The sequence below is a fragment of the Microdochium trichocladiopsis genome (genome assembly GCF_020744255.1).
Source record: "Microdochium trichocladiopsis strain MPI-CAGE-CH-0230 chromosome Unknown B0I36scaffold_12, whole genome shotgun sequence".
Classification (NCBI taxonomy): domain Eukaryota; kingdom Fungi; phylum Ascomycota; class Sordariomycetes; order Xylariales; family Microdochiaceae; genus Microdochium; species Microdochium trichocladiopsis.
In genome coordinates this window covers 537,415-554,510 of record NW_025763555.1, presented here as the reverse complement: position 1 = coordinate 554,510, position 17,096 = coordinate 537,415, and the positions used below count along the sequence as shown (strand labels likewise).

At 52.8% G+C, this 17,096-nt stretch overlaps 5 protein-coding genes across 5 annotated transcripts; 3 read left to right on the top strand and 2 right to left on the bottom strand.

The window, feature by feature from the left end:
- Positions 1-43: 43 nt before the first annotated feature.
- On the top strand, positions 44-1,311 carry B0I36DRAFT_355013 (uncharacterized protein; the record flags this gene model as incomplete). Its single annotated transcript, XM_046157383.1, has 4 exons — positions 44-373; positions 443-533; positions 873-1,030; positions 1,150-1,311. The coding sequence occupies 4 exons, from the start codon at positions 44-46 to the stop codon at positions 1,309-1,311; spliced, it is 741 nt and encodes a 246-aa protein (XP_046005789.1).
- A 3,848-nt stretch (positions 1,312-5,159) lies between these two features.
- B0I36DRAFT_336943 (uncharacterized protein) lies at positions 5,160-6,646 on the top strand. Its single transcript, XM_046155626.1, has one exon. It carries the CDS (start codon positions 5,382-5,384, stop codon positions 6,450-6,452), a length of 1,071 nt encoding a protein of 356 aa, XP_046005788.1. The 5' UTR covers positions 5,160-5,381; the 3' UTR covers positions 6,453-6,646.
- A 59-nt stretch (positions 6,647-6,705) lies between these two features.
- On the bottom strand, positions 6,706-7,580 carry B0I36DRAFT_43376 (uncharacterized protein; the record flags this gene model as incomplete). The annotated part of the gene is made up of 1 exon (XM_046162675.1): positions 6,706-7,580. A coding segment is annotated over one exon (654 nt), but the record flags the coding sequence as incomplete, so codon positions are not given.
- Positions 7,581-11,450: 3,870 nt separating this feature from the next.
- On the bottom strand, positions 11,451-13,670 carry B0I36DRAFT_336939 (RNA dependent RNA polymerase-domain-containing protein; the record flags this gene model as incomplete). Its single annotated transcript, XM_046155625.1, has 2 exons — positions 13,497-13,670; positions 11,451-13,472 (listed from the first exon to the last, which is right to left on the bottom strand). Coding segments are annotated over exons 1-2 (2,115 nt in total), but the record flags the coding sequence as incomplete, so codon positions are not given.
- Positions 13,671-13,818: 148 nt separating this feature from the next.
- Positions 13,819-14,746, top strand: B0I36DRAFT_336938 (AAA domain-containing protein). Its single transcript, XM_046155624.1, has one exon. It carries the CDS (start codon positions 13,879-13,881, stop codon positions 14,503-14,505), a length of 627 nt encoding a protein of 208 aa, XP_046005785.1. The 5' UTR covers positions 13,819-13,878; the 3' UTR covers positions 14,506-14,746.
- Positions 14,747-17,096: the final 2,350 nt, after the last annotated feature.

Sequence of the window (17,096 nt, the reverse complement as noted above, 5' to 3'; positions counted from 1 at the left end):
AGTACACTGTGGTACTTCGTCATCCATCCTTGAAGAGGCTATTATGTATACCGGCGAAGGAAGTGACAGAAGGCAAGGAGAGCTGTACAAGGTCGATAACGGCGAGTGTTGGAACACTGAATCTATCTACGACGTGACAGAATCCCCAAAACTTGTCACTCCCGGGTTGGATGTAGAGGCTACGACACCTGAGCATAATGGTACAGTCTCGTATGCAAAGCTTATCCGCCGCGCTCTCCTAAGTACAACAGGGGATGGGCTAGACATGACAGTTCAAGAGATCTACGCATGGCTAGAGAAGAAGACTACGAAAGTAGCTTACATGAGCCAAAACTGGCGTGGGAGTGTGCGTCACAATCTCAGCTTAAACATGGTTAGTAGTCGATGTCTTCCACATCGAACTGAATCTGTGAAAATACTAGCTACTTAACTCTTTACTTAGGCATTCTCATCGTACCTGAGTCAGCCATCAAAGAGACAAGGAGGCAAAAAAGTATGGGAATGGCGCTTGGAACCCTTCGCGAAGAACGAAGGTGAGTTCAAGAGCACTAGTAGTTATCGGAAAAACAAGATCGCCAAACCTCGAAAACGACTTAGGAAGCCTATTTGTACACGGTAAAGGGGTGGCTTCGAACACATAGTCCTTGACGCTATTTGCTCTGCTAGAATACAGTGCTACTATGTCCCGTTCTTATACAGATTGTTGTTATATCCGGAATGGTTTCTCATTTTTTGCGTAGCCCCGTTTGAAGAATTCCATCTGTTCGCATGTAGATGTACTTCTGTACGTCCATCCATTACCCGAAACCTCCCAATAATTGTTCGGATATCGATAGAGGTCTGTTGGCGATGAACGCAATTCGGCATCCCAGTGACACTCCGCAAAGGAGGTCGCTGTGTCAAGAAAATACTCAAGCCCTCTCAAGTCCTCAAGGCTTGGATGGTTGAAGTCCTTATGGCATCTTACACTCTCCGCGGTCATCACTCCGCTGTATCTAATGCATCGCTTTTCCGTATCGACATATGCGAGGTGATACGGCCCTGACATATGACAGGAGGAAACGCGATTGTTGTAAGTTTTTGTTCTTGAAGCTTCTCGCAGAGCTCGTCCGTCGTTAGATATAGATGTCGTGTATGAATGTCCTGTAGTGGGCTCGATTGACCAGAGATAGAAAGCTGGATAAGTTTGTCAAGGGTGTCACGTACCTCGATACGCTTCGAGGAATCCATTCGCAGGATAAATTCTTGTTCGAAAAGTCGACAAGTACTGTACCTGGCCGTGAGCGTATTGCACAACTTACGAAGACATGAATTAACACATCTGATCTCTAAAGGCGTCGGCCAGCGCTTTCGAGAGGTGTTGATGTTGATATATATGCATGGTTTTGAAGAAGAATAAGAACCATGATTTTATGTAACCATCACGAGAACATTGAGCTCTAGCCCAGTCTGTACATTTGAATTACTCTACTTGACCAGTCGCCCACGTGAAAGAGGTAGAACCTTATTCCGTGGCTTACAGTAGTAAGGCTTGCAGGGTGCATTACCTCTTCCCAAGTTAGGAGGAGACACTTATTTACCCGGGGGTGATAATGACCATGAAAGTGTGATGGAAATTTGCAAGCCCGCCCTCCCACCTTCACTCAAAAGTCCAGCACGTCTTAACTCACAAAATGCCGCAACGGGCACCTCTTGGTACTGGATCTAGCGGAGTACGGCTGAAAGGGGAAGGTGCTCGGTCGAGAGTAGTTACTCAGAGGCCGCGTTTTGCTTGTTTGTTATTATCTTGCGATCTTTCAAAAGGCCCTTTGCAGCCCGAATGTGTAAGTCTGCCGACCCCCTGGTGACCACCCCCCATCGTGACCAGCGACGCGACGCATCCCCCCACCATACAATTTCCCATATAAACCTGATCATCTCTGTCGTGACGCGCCCCAGCCTAGACCATTACAACCCCCAGAAGTGAGGCTATCGTCATGGTCCCAAAAGACATGCAATTGCGCGCTCTGCGCGCGTTGGACGACGTTGAGGACGGTATACCTGTTGCAGCGGCCGCCAGAAAGCACGACATCGACCGGTAGTTACCTACGTCGCCGCCCCAAATCTAAGCCAACTTTTCAGCAGAAGTATCAGGTATCCCAAACCCTCTCTATCCATCAGGAGGCTTATTTGGTCCGCTGGGCCATTGACCAGGCTGCAATTGGCTATGCTGCACCATTGAAGCAATTCAAGCACCTCGCGATGCGCCTACTCGCCGCCGACGGGTCGTCGCTGCGACTTGGCGTACATTGGTACGACCGTTTCCTCCGCCGCCACCCATCGATCAGGACCTCGAGATCACGACTCATCGAATACAAACGGTACGACGGTGCCTCGAAGGCCACTATCGACATTTTCTTCGGCCGGTTGACGTCATTGAACGACAAGAAGGTCCTCCCCCAGAACATATGGAACGTCGACGAGTGTGGGGTGGCAGAAGGCTTAGGTCACAACGGGCTCGTGATCTCCGATGCCTTGCGGAAGTTCACCTTGAAGAAAGACGGCGCCAGGAGGACCTGGATCACGATAATCGAAGCCATCTCTGCAGGCGGTACTTCGACTCCTCCGCTAGTCATTTTCAAGGGTCAATCCGTCCAACAGCAGTGGTTTCCCGACGTCAAACTCGACAAATGGCAGGAGTGGTTTTTCGAGACTTCACCCAACGGGTGAACCAGAAATGATATTGCTCTGAAGTGGCTAAAAGAGGTGTTCCTGCCCTCAACGAAGCCGGCAGAGGCTAGCCAGTGGCGCGCCCTGCTCCTCGATGGCCACAAGTCGCACACGACGGAGGAATTCATGGCAGAATGCTTCATAAACAAGGTCTGGTTGCTGTACTTGCCACCGCATACATCACACGTACTTCAGCCTCTCGACAAAGGGGTATTCTCGGCGGTAAAGGCGTGCTACCGCGAGTCGGTCACAGAGGTTGCGTACAACAACATGAACGAGGCCCCTGGCAAGAAGGAGTTCCTTGAAGCATATCAACTTGCTCGCCAGAAGAAGCTGAACAAAGAGAATATACTTGCTGGCTTCAAAGGTACGGGGGTGTGGCCACAGAATAAGTTGAAGCCGATGGGCTCCCGCTTCGTGGTACAGGTGGGTGATGCGGCACCTGCGACTTGCCCAAATCGGCCTCAAACCAGGTGGGAGGAGGCAGATTTTTTTGTCGCCCTTTTGCGCCTTCGATGTCGCAACACCACAAACATCTCGCGATGTTCATAGTCTGCATTTTGAGCTGTTGCGGTGCGAGAAGGCTTTGGGTACTGCGACCTGCCGGAGGCTGTTTAACAAGGTTGCGAAAGCACTCGACACTTCGAACATTCGGTGCGCCACCGCCGAGCATGAAAATAACCGCCTGCAAGCTGCATTAGATGCAGCGAAGCCTACTAAACGCAAAAGAGTCGAACCAGACCCTAACAAGGACTTTATAACCGTCATTGAGGTCGAACGCGCGAAGAGGCAGGTTCGTCGTGAGTTACGGTCTGACTTCAGCGGCAGCGACGACAGTGACAGCAGCGACGACGAGGTAGAGACAATTGAAAGTGACAGTGACGTAGAGAGTTGCATTGAGGTTGGGGGCAATTGATTTGAAGCCATTTGAACGACCGGTTGTAGAGTTAATGCAGAGTGGCGGTGAGGTTGACGATGCCTTCATGCGAAGATTTGGGGTGGTCGCGAGGGGGGGTGGTCATCAGGGGGTCGGCAGACTTACCAAATACTATCGGAACGTCTTTACTTGGACCGTCCGCTAGATCCATTGTCACCCTCCCTGCTAGGCTCTCCAGCTTCCCCAGTCCATCCATGCTGTGTCAGAACCCACTTGCGACAGTTTTGTTTCAAATGTAGGCCGAGGGAACAGTCGTTCGCTTGAAAGCCGTCGCTGCGCCGAGGATAAGAAGGTCTGGTTATCCGACGGAAATCGGGGATTTTCTTAACATCTCAGCAGGATGGGATGGCGTTGAGGGACGATTCTAGGGACATTTATATAATCCCGATATGACTCTGGTCGGAAGTCGAGAGAAATCATGGGGGGGCATTCACATGCAAATTGGAGGAACACTAGTTGTAGCCGAGTAAAAGCCTCTGCCCCAAGGTTTCGCATAAAGCTACTTTCTATCGGCTGAGCATGATGATGAGTTTTGTCGCAGTACAAGTAGAAGGCGAAATGGGTGTCGCTGGAGTTTTAGTTAACCTTTTTAGCGACTGCGGGGTAAGCCTGTGGCTTGTGTGGCTTAGCAGGATGCACTGTAGCGGGGATGTACCAAGGGAGCAATTCCTAACAGGAGCAGAAACTGCTATTTAACCCCACTGTGCCTCCAATAGCTGATGGTATTTCCACAGTCGGAGCTTAATCGGCGCACAACCACTATTCTGGCACTCGCAAAGGAATCTCACAAGGTCGACTACGCAAGGCTCGATGGTGCGCGTCGTCAAAGGCAATACGTACACTAGTCCGGCGGAGTACGCGCATCAGGATTCAATCCGCCTGGTGTGAAGGAGTCGTTGGACACGCAGGTTTGGCCGTCAGATGCAGCTGCCCGCCGGCTTGCTGCCTAACTGACGGTTTCGGGAAAACGTAAGACCGACGATGAGTTGAGACCTGACGAGCAGTGGCGGGGTCACGCAACATCCATGTCTCAATCGTGGAGTAATCGTCCTCGACACAATCGGAGGCAATACTACTGATGAGAATCCGCACAGATAAACTAAGTTCCAGCTGAAGGACACCATCGCCTATAATGACGGCAAACGAACCACCCCTTTCAAACGGCATCCTCGACAGCAGAGGGCGCCAGACTCCCCTGGCGCTCGTCACAGAGTGGGGGAGCGAGACCTTGCGCGTCATCTGTCCCTACTGCCTTGGGCGCCATCGTCATGGCCTCGGCGGATTTCCACTGACAGGCCAGAATCGGGCGGCACACTGCGGTCTAGATTCAGGGAACTACCAGCTATGCTACCCGTTCGAAGAGCAGTCTCAAGCGCAATACTCCTACAGAATCGACAAGGCAAGGGGCCTCTTCGTGACTGTCGGCGTCGAGTTGCCTAGTGACGACGAGGACGAGGAGAGCGAGGACGAGGAGAGCGAGGACGAGGAGAGCGAGGACGAGGAGAGCGAGGACGAGGAGAGCGAGGACGAGGAGAGCAAGGACGAGAAAAGTGAGGAAGACGATGACGAGGGCGAGGGCGAGGAAGCCAACAGAGATCTCCGAAGCCTACAAGCAGAGCGAAGCGACAGCAACCGTGATCAGCTGCAAACGCTCGAGGACCAAGTCGAGCGGCTTAGCATCGGCGATGCGGAAACACTAAAACCCCCCTCGTTCGATAAGATTTTGGGAGAGCTTATGCAGGATGCGTGTTATCGACAGAGTCTCTTCGATTCGCATTGTATCCTTAACAATTTGCGCGGAGTCGCGTCCCTGCTAGAGACGTACAAGGATGATCCGTTCGTCAGCCGGAGAAACAAGGCCGGCGTCAACTGCATCGCCCTGGCCGCAGTCGAAGGCCATGATCAGATGATCCAGTTACTCCGCGACAAGGGCGGCGACCTCAACAATGCCGACAGTCGCGGACGGACGCCGCTGATGGAGGCCGCGCTCTGGGGGCGGCTGAAGGTAGTGAACTTTCTGCTCGAGCACGGCGCCAATCCGCGCGCAAAGGACCGCAAGGGGCGCGGCGCCTACTTTTACGCGAGACCCTCGAGGAGGACCGCGAGGATGCGAGAAGAGTCCGGTCACTACCAAGAGAGTGGCGAAGCCGAGGCCAACCGCAGGATCATCGTTGTCAAGCTCCAGGCCTTTGAGCCCGTCACGGCGGCCGAGGGAACAGCGATCTTAGGCTCGTCTAATGAGATCAAGCATGGTCACTTTATCACGAAGACCACCGACTGGGGCATCCAGATCGGTTTCTACGAGCAGAGCATCGCATACGACGTCCCGGATGAGTACAAGACGGTGGCGCGCCTTGACCGTGGCAGGCTGTTTCCAGTCGTGAGTGCCGCCAGCGGTTGGCGCACTGACTTTGCCGTCGAACACGTCCTCGACAACCGCGTCTGGCGAGACAACGTCCTCGAGCTGTGCCAACTGATTGGATACACCCTGCCTGAGGACGCTCGGGATGAGCTGAGGCGGCCGGGCACATATAATGCGTCGCATGCCGAGAAGAAGCTCGTGGCCTACTACATTAATCAGCACGTCATTCTTCCGAGCGTGTTCTTTGGAGGCGTCGCCGTCGACCAGCTAGGGGAGTGGATGCAGCAGGATCTCAAACTGCAGCATCTCGCGGCTCTATGCCCTAGGATTCCCACAGTGTGGGCAACCATACGAGTCAGCCGGGCCATCTGCAGCGACTGCGAGCTCTTTATCTCGCACATTAGGGCTGTGCTTGGTGTTCCCTTTACGGTTGAGCATTGCTAAGGTGGCTGGAGGCAGAGGGATGGCGGGCGAGAGGCCAACGGCAGTTGAGGGCACAAAACACCGGGAGTTTACCAAATCCAAGAAATTCTAGGGCCCCTAGTCTCGTACGAAAAATGCGCAAACCATTTTGTCAGCAGACTTTCGATCAAAACTAGCCTCATGGTACAGTAATAATTGAACTATGATAGCGGTGATTATTCGTTCTCCCCCAAGCATACGTTTGTTAGAGATCAGAGCAATTTTCCTCAAGCTAACACGCCCAGTTCAAGAAGATGATTGCCTCGCCAGTTGTAACATAGCTGTACGCAAGACCGCCAATGATCATGTAGTGATATATCTGGGAAATAGCGGCAGCGACAACCCCGTCGGCATGGTATGAGAATAGCTCGTCTTTGTCGCTTGGTATCGTTGATACGTTCACGACCTCCTTCTGTATATTCATTTCCCGCAGACTAATACGAAGGTGAGGCAACGTCAACTTATGCGGCGGCTTGCAATCAACCACGAAAGCCAGGTTTCGCCGGCTCCTGTCCATGCCATCGTGCCTGTAGACGCACACCCGGTCGGCGCGAAGCTGGTTCGAATCGGATATCGCACGTCGTTGTGTTGGTTCGTGAGCGCCATTTCACTAAGCGCGTTTGGATGATTGTCGAAAGTGAGGCCTCGGCCCAGAGCGAATGTTCGCTTTGTCGCATCTTGGTCTTTGAGGATCTCGACAATGTTGGTGACGGGGGTCTGGAGGATGTTGTGCTGAACTGATTCAAGATCGCGCTCGTTCGCTATCTTCTTCCTTCTGAGCCGTTCACCGAGCTCCTCGAGGAAGGTAACACTTTCGAAGGCCTGCTTGTCTGCAGGAAAGGTCGAGTACAGTCTTCCATGAATTGATTTTTGTTGCTCGAGAAAGTCGGTCCATGGCTTGAGTGTCGAAGACACCAATTTATCCTGAGGGTTTGTGATGGTTCCTTTCGAAGGGAGGGAGTTGTTGGGCTTGACGGTTATATTGAGGTCGAGATAATCGTGGCAGTTGGTGATGTGTTCAGCTAATGTTGTCTGGCGGCATTGGGCTGTGACATCCTCTGCGCGTTGCCCCTCGCTGTCTGCACGTCGCCGCTCGTTGTCTGCGCGTCGCTGCTCGTCATCTGCGCGTTCCTGTTGGCTAGCTGCACGTTGCCGTAAGTTCTCCTGCCCTCGAGAGGCTTCCACTGCACGTTGCCGTACTCGTCTCGTCAATCCAATGCGTCGTGAAAGCCCACAAAGCGAGTGTCTCGGCTGAGCCTTGGAGACACAACCCAAGTCCGAGCAGGGACACACTCCGGACCAACATGTTTACCACTCTTCACTGCCCACACCCAACGCCTCTTCCTGGCGAAAACACCATTCCTGTGGCACATCCCTGCTGACTTCTAGGTTCTTCATCGCTCGCTTCGTCTGCCCGAGTATGTCAACTTTGAGCCTTGGTTGGGCTGGCTTGGTATATCCTCAAAATGCCGAGAAGTCAGTAGTGTCGGAGAACGAACAAGGCAGTCGCAGCCGGAAAGTTTGTTGTTCTATCGGACAAGCTACGAGGTAAACCAGAAGTAAGGTGCTGGTGATTGGTCCGGGGAGTCGACCTGTCGCCCGTGTTAAGCAAGGAAATCTCTACAGCTTTATCAATTACCGTCTCCCAACTACCAGATAAGACGCAGCAGAATGACTGCACATCTAGCTCTTTTGAACGAGACAAGTCAGGAGTCTAAACGTCCTCATAAAAGCCAAGACACACGAAATGATTTCCGTCAATCCACAAATTCAGATTACCACCTCTGTACAACGTTCCAATAGTCTCTTCCATGTGGTAGAAGAGGCCGTTGGCTGCGCTTTCGCATCATCCGCGAGAACGATGGCTGGAGCCGTAAGTGTCTTGCTAGAACCCAAGATGATGATTCCGCGCCTCGCCCTTGTCAGTGCAACATTCAGCCTTCTCATATCGTTGAGGAACCCAATCTCTCCTTGCTCGTTGCACCGCACCGTGACGAAAACGACAATGTCCGCCTCCCGACCCTGATAACCGTCAATACTGGACACTTCGATATCCCCTGACAACCCTGATATCGCTTTGGTGGTAAGCAGAGCCTTTTGCGCCGTGTAGGGCGTTAATATGACAATGGATTGCTGGTTGTCCTTGCGAGATGGATTAGATGACGAGCCGTCTGTGAGTAAGTGACACACACGCCGACACAGTTCTGCCTGGGCCTGGTTGTGTTTGGACTTCTGGCCAATGTCTTCGTGACCATCACATTCGATGAAGACTGTCCGCACAAACTGTCCGGAAACAGAGCTTCGGGGCCAAGGGAAAGCAGACACGGCCAGAACCCTCTGATCGGCTGCCATGCCTGTTCTGAGCTCCCCTTGGTAGAACTCTTCCGAGCTGAACTCGCAGATTGACTTGTGCATACGGTACTGTGTATTGAGCATCGACGTCTGCACACCTGCCAAGCGATTGCCGCTAGTCTGCGAGTTGGTGCACAAGGTGTAAAGACGTTCGAACAGAGACACGTCGTACCCCAAGGGCAGCGTGACTGGTTGCACCGTCGGGCGAAGCTGCACATGGTCGCCTACTAGAACAGCTCGCTTGCAGCCCTTGGTCAGTGGTACCAGAGAAGCCGGCTCCGTCTGTTGGGACGCTTCATCGACGATGACGATGCCGAAATCCTCAGATCGCAGCAAGCCGATACCTGCGCCGATGCAGGTCGAAAAGGCAACACGGCAGGCTTTCATTCGTCTCTTGGCTTCGCGCATGGCCACGTGTGAGTCGTATATCTCTGTGCCCACCATGCCGTCTAGTGTGTATGGCCTCAGCTCTTCAGCCACTTTGCGCACCTAGGCTCGCAAGGCTGGTGTCAGTCACGGCGCAACAAGCCTTCAACTTTGTGAAAGACGCGAGGGGAGAATAGCATCAAACACGATAGTACTCACTTCGGTCGAGACTCGGACGGCAACTGGTCCGTCTCGTCCTTGGACGCGGAGATAGCGACTCATTACATTATCCACAGCGTTGTGAGTGGGTGCTGTGACGAGGATGCGCTCTTTCGGAAATCTCCTCAACAAGCCAAGCAGAATCGTGACGATCGTCTGTGTCTTGCCTGTACCTGGGGGGCCCCATATTAGCACGACCGGGTGTGTTAGGGAGGTAAGCACCGCGTTTCTCTGGCTGTCGTTGAGCGCGAGCTGGGTCTCATGGTCCATGGCTGCTTCTGCGTCCAACTCCATTGCATCGTTGTCCTCTGATGGGCTCGCATTCGTGCTCAGCCCCAAAAGGTGCGTTGCTATGCCGCACACGTCCTCGTCCATGCTGGCAAAAAGCCTCATCGCGGTGAACATCGTTTGCGAGGTGACAAAAGGTCCGCAATATGTCAGAGTCCATGAGCAGTGCGCTAAAAAGGCCGGCAGGGGATGGAAACACTGGAACTTGGCAGCCCCTTGTTGATTCTGCACCACGAGTGCGTCGATTGACGCTTTCCTCGCCAAAGGCGCATTGATCGGTAATGAGGACGCTATCAAACGTACGTGTGCCCATGTCTCGGGTGCATGCGCTGCATCGATGCGAAAAGTGCATGCGACTAAGGGAAACCCATCACGTTCTTCTCCCAGATCCTTGAGCGTAAGAAGGTCCGGTCTTGTGGTTTGTTGTTCTTGAAGCTCAGAGATATGATCCGTGGCGATAGCTACGACATTGCTGACAAAGTGCTTCACGAGTGCTGGTCTTGCCTCGCCTGAGAACAGCCGCGAACTTTCGCGCTCTAGACATTGGAGCAGGAAATCCATTGCAAGGTCAGTGGAATGGATTGAAAGCGCACACAACTCGGCCAGACCTGCCATTCCACGAAGCGACAAGGAGTGGAGGCGTGCAAGGGCAGTCTCGAAGGGCGGAATGGCCAGATATCCTGCATCAGAGGCGCAAAGTATCAGCGCCTTCAGTATCTCTTGTCCTCGGGCTTGAAGCGTGAGCGATATCGACTCCGGTACGCTGGGTGATTCCCAAGTGTCCAATCTGGTGAAGCGAGCTGCCATGGCTGGATTGATGGACATGTGATCGAGCAATGCGTCAACTTGTCGGCTCAAACACTCAACGTCTGGGAAATCAGTAACGATCCTTCCGAATACATGATCGTAGATGTTCGTGATGGCATTGATGCTGTTGTGCTGGTGCAACCACTTGAGGATGTCTACTAGCTCCGCGCGGGTCTTGACATCGTCAATAACGTCAATCTCCCCAAGGGCTATCCTTTGGGTCTGTTCAGACACTCCCTCGTAGTTCGCCCCCGCCACGTTGTCGACCGAGTATATTCTTGGCTCTTCGCCGAATAACGGAAGAATTTGCTCGGTCTCAATGTAGTTCAGCCATAGATCGAGACTTCTCAAGGATTCTACATCTCGGTTGCTTATGACATAGATTTCCTGAAATTGACGGTCAGCCATCGTCTGGAAGGGTCTGAAAGTGTAAAAAGTGCATACCGCAGCCAACAGCCCGTTGCTGTTCACACGTCCGATATATCGCTGCAACTCTTGGCTGCACTTGTCGAGCGCTACGCTCACTCGGTTATCGAAGTTTGCCCCGCTCTCGATGGTGCTCTGTCGTTGACGTCTCCGATCTCCTTGATTTCTCGTGTTGCGATAGGCGGTATCATCCGAAGCACCCCGCCTGACGAATATCCAGGTATTGCTGCGTTGATACTCGAAGAGCTGGAACAAGTTGTCATCGCAGTACAGCCGATACTTCTTCTTTGTAGGTCGTTGTCCACCTGAGGCTGGTGAGTCTTTGACGTGAGGAAAGGCAAAGACACGGACTGTGTCATGTACCAGATAATCCTGGGACTTGACTATCTTTTGCGGTATGTAGATCGCAAGAGAGAGCCTCTCGTCAACCTGAAGCACGATCAGTTTCTTGTGAAACTGCTCCAGCGTCTTCGCGGCTGTGTCGAGAAATGTGGCAAGTCGCTCCTGCGACGAGTCATACACCTTCTTCCACCCGAGCTGGTGATAGTCGAGCTTGTGGAACGTCAACTCGCCCTGCGATAATATATTGGATGAGCATAGACCATTGAGAACGATGCTAGGCAGCCACTGAAGTTGTGGCACTGCAGAGAGGATCCAGTGCTTCTGCTCAGTCGATAGAGAGTTCATGTCGAAGTAAGGCAAGAAGTCAGCCAGATGTGATCCATTTCTGCGACACCACCGCGCAGTCATTTCAAGAAGCTCAAACTCGGTGGTGGCTAGGTCATCGCGACAGAGTAAGAGCTCCAGAGTGTCCAGAGCTACGCCATCCAGATTCACCGACTTCATCCTGGGGAGTGAGATGCTGCTGGTCGCTGCTTCGTGTAGCTCATCCAGAATGAACTTTTTGGTTTCTGGAGTTGCTAGAGGTGTCGCTTCGAGTCGTGGTGGGACCTTGATCATGTTCCCATCAACGCATTGTGAGAATAACCGATTGAGCTCCTGGCACTCGGGTGCCATGGGTCCTTTCACTTTGGCCCAATCCAGATAGAGATTCTTGACTCTTCCCAACGACGCATTCGAGTACTTGGCGAAATAGAGCAGTCTGTCATCGTCGGTGATGGGCTTGAACTTGATTGGTTCTTTCGCACCAGGATACTCGGCTGGTTGAGACAGAGTGGTTGGCACTAGATCGCTGTCCCAACACACGAAGAATGTGTCGCCATCGAGATCACCGCCAGACATCATGTCGGCTGAAGGACGTCTTCCTTGGACAGGAAAGACGATACAATCCACAAGATGAGAGAGGGCGGTGTGCTCAACCACCTTGAACTTTTGCAAGTCGCCAGGGTGGAGACAAGGATTGCGCGTGACAAGAATTTCCATGTTCTTCAGTGCGTAGGGAAGACCGTCGCCATCTTTGGTGATCTTGACGGCACACTCGCCCTCTCTCAGCACACCCCAGGCATCACAAACGCCGAAGAGGAGACGCGACTGAGGGACAAGAATTCGGCAGCGCTGCTCGCCACGCTTGTTGAGCATCTTGCCATACTCTGACTGAATCAGACCTTGGATTTGCGATCGCATCGCTTCGAACGAGGTCACCAGCAACTTTTCGGCCAGGTCGGGCCGCGCAACGTAGCAGAGAAAACGAAATGCCTGTCGCGCATCTCTATTCGCCTCGTCCAGGAAGTTGAGATGATCTTGTTGTTTGCGAAGCAGAACATCCCGACTGACCCCGAGAGCGTGAAGTAGGACCACAACTTCGTCGTTCAGGTGGCCAAAGACGTATGGTTTCGAGTATTCGACAACAGAGAATGAATGGTCCTTGCCGCCGCTGAACTTCTTCATCGACTTGCGCATTCGAAGCCAAGTTGCTCGGCTCCGCATCGTTGGGTCTGTTGTGACAACACCCTTATACCCACGATAACGAATTTGGAAAACCGAAGGTGAATAACGCTTTGCGCGAAAGGTGAGTTGCATTCGACGGGACACGTCCTTTGCAAAACAAGGAGACATCAAGCCACATCCATCCGTGAAAGTATAGCCGTTGGCTTCAATGTCGGGAATGTCCTCGCACCGCCCCTCGTCGACCTGGAGAACAGCCTGTGCAGCGGAGAACAGGAGGCCGATTCGTTTGGCCTTCTTGGCGACCGTCTTCATCTTGGTAAAGTCCCCGAGCGATTCGACCATCTTACTGATGTCGTCTTTGGACGCTGCGAACATGAAGCAGGTCCTGGATTTCAGCTGACTATTGCTGTGCCCATAGAAATGGTATGATTCTCCTTGCAGCGTGACACCAGCCCGTAGCAAGCGAACCACATAATCGGTGTGCTCCCGGAATGTTGACGGACGAGTGCCAGTGAGTTGGCTCTTCAGTCCCGGAGGAGGACGAAAGTCGGCCACGGATAACATGATGAACTTGTCCAATGGGTGAACACCCGTGGCGCGAGTAGCTTCTTGTGTGGCAAAACGGAGTACCATTCTTTGGTTGGTCTCTCTCGTGACCAGAGCGATGGACTTGACCAGCTTTTCTTCGTTGAGCTTCTGCAGACTGGGCAGCCCTTTCACCTCGAACATCCATTCGCGGTCGTCGAGACTGAGCGAGTCCTTCAGCGCGAACTCCAATGAGCCAAGCTTTGGCATCTTGACGGGTGCTTTCATAGAGATTGTGGATGGTGGTTGCGGATGACTTTGCGACGTGTTTTACCATCATCGAAGAATCATCAGGGCGTTTGATGTATCTTCTGGCTAGCTCTGCCAAGATGGGTGATTGACGCATGCCGGGAGCATTTGAGGGGTCTGTATTACGTCACCATATGATATGGTCGGCATCCCCCGCATCACTTATCGTGCATATATGCAACGCTGATGGACGCGTCTTTGTGGTTCTCGGATCGTCATTCCCACCTCAACATTGTTGCCAGCCTCGAGCAATTCTCTAAATCCAGACATGTCCCCAAATGTTTACATCATCGGCGCACAAAGCACCGGAAAAACCACCCTCGTAGGGGCCCTTGAGACTCACTTCATAAACCACTGCGAAACCCTTTCCACTTCCGCATCCCCGAGATTCATCAGGGAAATTGCGCGCAAAGTACTGGACAAGCATGGTTATACGGCAGAGGACATTGCAAAATCACCTCGGCGCACATTAGAGTTGCAAAAGCTCATCATCGAAGCACAAGCCCAGGCAGAATACGAAACGGCTGCTCCCGATACTCCGGCTGCGGATGCCACCGGCCTCCCGGTTTTCATTTCGGATCGTTCAGCCATCGATCCAGTGGTCTACGCCAGGCAGTACGTTGGACTGCAAGAAAGTCGGGGTTTACTGACACTACCGGAGTGGCGTCAAATGCACAAACACATGGCAGCCTCGTTGGTCATTTTGTGCGAGCCAAACATTGACTGGCTCATGAGTGACGGGGTACGGTTGATGCCCCGGGACGAAGAAGAGTGGTTGTTGACTCACAAGCTGTTCTGTGATGTGCTTGACGAGGTTGGGTTGTCCTTCATAGTACTGCCGAAGGAAATGTCAGATATTGAAGACAGAGTAGGGTTCGTGCTTGAGCACATGTGACGTTGATCAATTCCATCGGCACTTGTCTTTTCGCTATGGAACTGGCCTTGGCTCGATCCAGGCCTCGGAGTGGTCTTTTCTGGTTTCAATCTCCATCATATCTTCGATAGATCCTGTACCTTTGCGTTGTACGACTAGGTTTCCGCAATCAATATGCGCGTAAAGATCCGAAGACAGCCTCCCAAGCTCATACTACCCATCACAGCATGGTCCCTGTCACTTTTGAAGGCCCAGATAGTACACAACAAACGCTTTCATGCTTTTTGGTACACTCCGCGTATATACCGACGACATACTTCCAACTCTTCAACGACCCGTACAAGGCTCCAGAGACGCTACCTCAAATACAGATTCGGAGTCAGTATATGAAAGTTTGGCCCGTTCTCGGATTTGAACTTCGGATTGGCAAGATTCTGAGCCCTTCCTTCATCAGCACGACTTGGGAAGAAAACATGGTACTGTATGCAGGATCATAGCCTCACCCTTACGACAGCTGACGTGACCACCTCCTCTAGAAGGAGTTCAGTCAACATCTTCTTCGATTAGCAAAACATGAGCCCTCGCTGCTTTGTGCAGTGGCCATAGATTACAACAAGCAGCAACACTTTACAGGAGGTATGGCCCTAGCCCTTTGTACCCTCGCTTAGCTCTCTGGTAACTTTAGTACTTCACAGACGGAAACTGCGCTCAAGCCGACAAGGACGACATCATCGGCTCCATGAGGCGCAAGTACCCGTCCGCAAGCTGTTGCAAGATGCGCTTTTGAAGGTGTGTAGGCGATAAGCCGTTGACGAATAAGCTGACTGACTGATAGCGTATGATTTGTATTCATCTGCAACGAACGGAGCCACACAAGTGGGTATCACAGACAGACAGGACGTTGGAGTGTCAGGAACTGTACGCCAAGCTGAGGAGGAGAGCCAATCACGAGCCAGCCAAGACGACTACGAAGATGGGACAAGACGACCTCATAAAAGGCCACGGTACCTTCTACAGGGCTGGGTTATATAGTGCCTGCTGCAATCCACTTTGCTATACAAGTTACTTTAAGATCATAAAGCTATTACATTCTTCTGACTTCGTAGAGCTCGGAGAAGCCAGGGGGGAGTGTCGCGGGCAGAACCTCATGCTCTCACACGCCCGTGGACAATTGTTGCTTCCTGCTTTAGTGTATCGGAGTCATTGACAAGAATGCTGCCAAGACGCCAACCACAGAGGTAGCTGAGGCTGGCTTGTGCTTGTGGCCAAATGGGCGCCGGGCGATTTGGGGTCCGAATATCGAGGCCGAAACGACTACCATCTTAGGCACGCGAAACACCTTCTCCAGCTTGGCATGTATGATTCACTGCTCGTGCTGGCAAAGGTCTTGGACAAAGAGACCGTCGAAACCCAATACGCCCACGCCATCAGGCGTGGACCGGCTTACAGACCTGGGCTTGCAGGCGTGATCGCGCGCGGCAAACATCCCCGGCCGCCAGGAGCTAATGCACAGGCTACAGGAGGTAGGTGGATCAAGACGACCTTCTTTGCATGCCTGAATCCACGTAGCGATTGGCTTCTCGGACATTTGAAGCAGGTGGCGGGAGAGTGTCTTTGGAAACAGAGGCGGGGAGCTGAACAAGGGTGACCGAGCTGCCTCCCCGTCGCGCCCAGGACGCGAAGTGTCCGGTACCGACTTTCCAACATCGATCAAGCGTTTGAGCTGACTGTGAGCTTTCTGCAGTCAATCAGCATGGCTACCATCAGCCTTCCCGTCATACCTGACTTGATGAGCGAAGAATCTGCTGAGATTGAAAGGCGGAGCGCTCTGCGCACCCCTTCTTGCCCGCCTTTGCAGCAGCATTGGGGACCAGGAATGTTGGACCATCGAAGCCACTTTTCTGCGTGCTCCAAGATCAGCGCAAAGCAGCAGAGCTCACTGCTCTACCCCGCATATGCCGCCAACCACTAAACTTAGGGGTCAATCATGTGCAGGAGTGCGACAAGGGGCTCTGGCTGCCATTCACCTTCAGCACTCTGCGACACCAGCTTTGCTGTGCTTCAAACTGCACCAGAGTAAAGCGCCTTCGTGGTGCGTTGGGACCTCTTCTTCGACAGCAGAGTTGTGGTGCTCTGCTACGCATTAACGAGCGGCGGTACAGTAGGCAGCACCTAGTATCGGAGGGTGAGGGTGGTGGGGTTGGGCTCGCACAGAAGGATCAGTGTCCAAGGTTGAATTATGGTCTTGAGCTCTCCTCTTTCACGTGAGCACACAGGGGCGCGGCTATCGTACAAAACTGCAGTGCATCACGCGTCCACAAGCTGACTGAGTGAAGTGCGCAAGGCCGGGATTGCACCCGTAGCCTTGACTTCACGCTTTGTAGTACACTGACAATAGAGCCGCACCGCTCAACCCATCAGGCCTCCGTGTCCTGCAAACCACTTCACGTAGTAACAAGACTGGACGAATCGCGTGGGTGGCGCGTGATCATGGTGGATGTGCAGCAATTATGTCTCCAATTCTAGGGTCAGCTTGTGCGACGTGAGCCAACAATGGCTTCTATGCGCGCGCGAAGGTGTGACGTGTGCATCTGGTCACCCCGATGTACGGT

What these genes read in the sequence shown, in the direction of transcription:
- B0I36DRAFT_336943 (XM_046155626.1), top strand. Translation starts at nt 5,382, where the DNA reads ATGCAGGATGCGTGTTATCGACAGAGTCTCTTCGATTCGCATTGTATC.
- B0I36DRAFT_336938 (XM_046155624.1), top strand. Translation starts at nt 13,879, where the DNA reads ATGTCCCCAAATGTTTACATCATCGGCGCACAAAGCACCGGAAAAACC.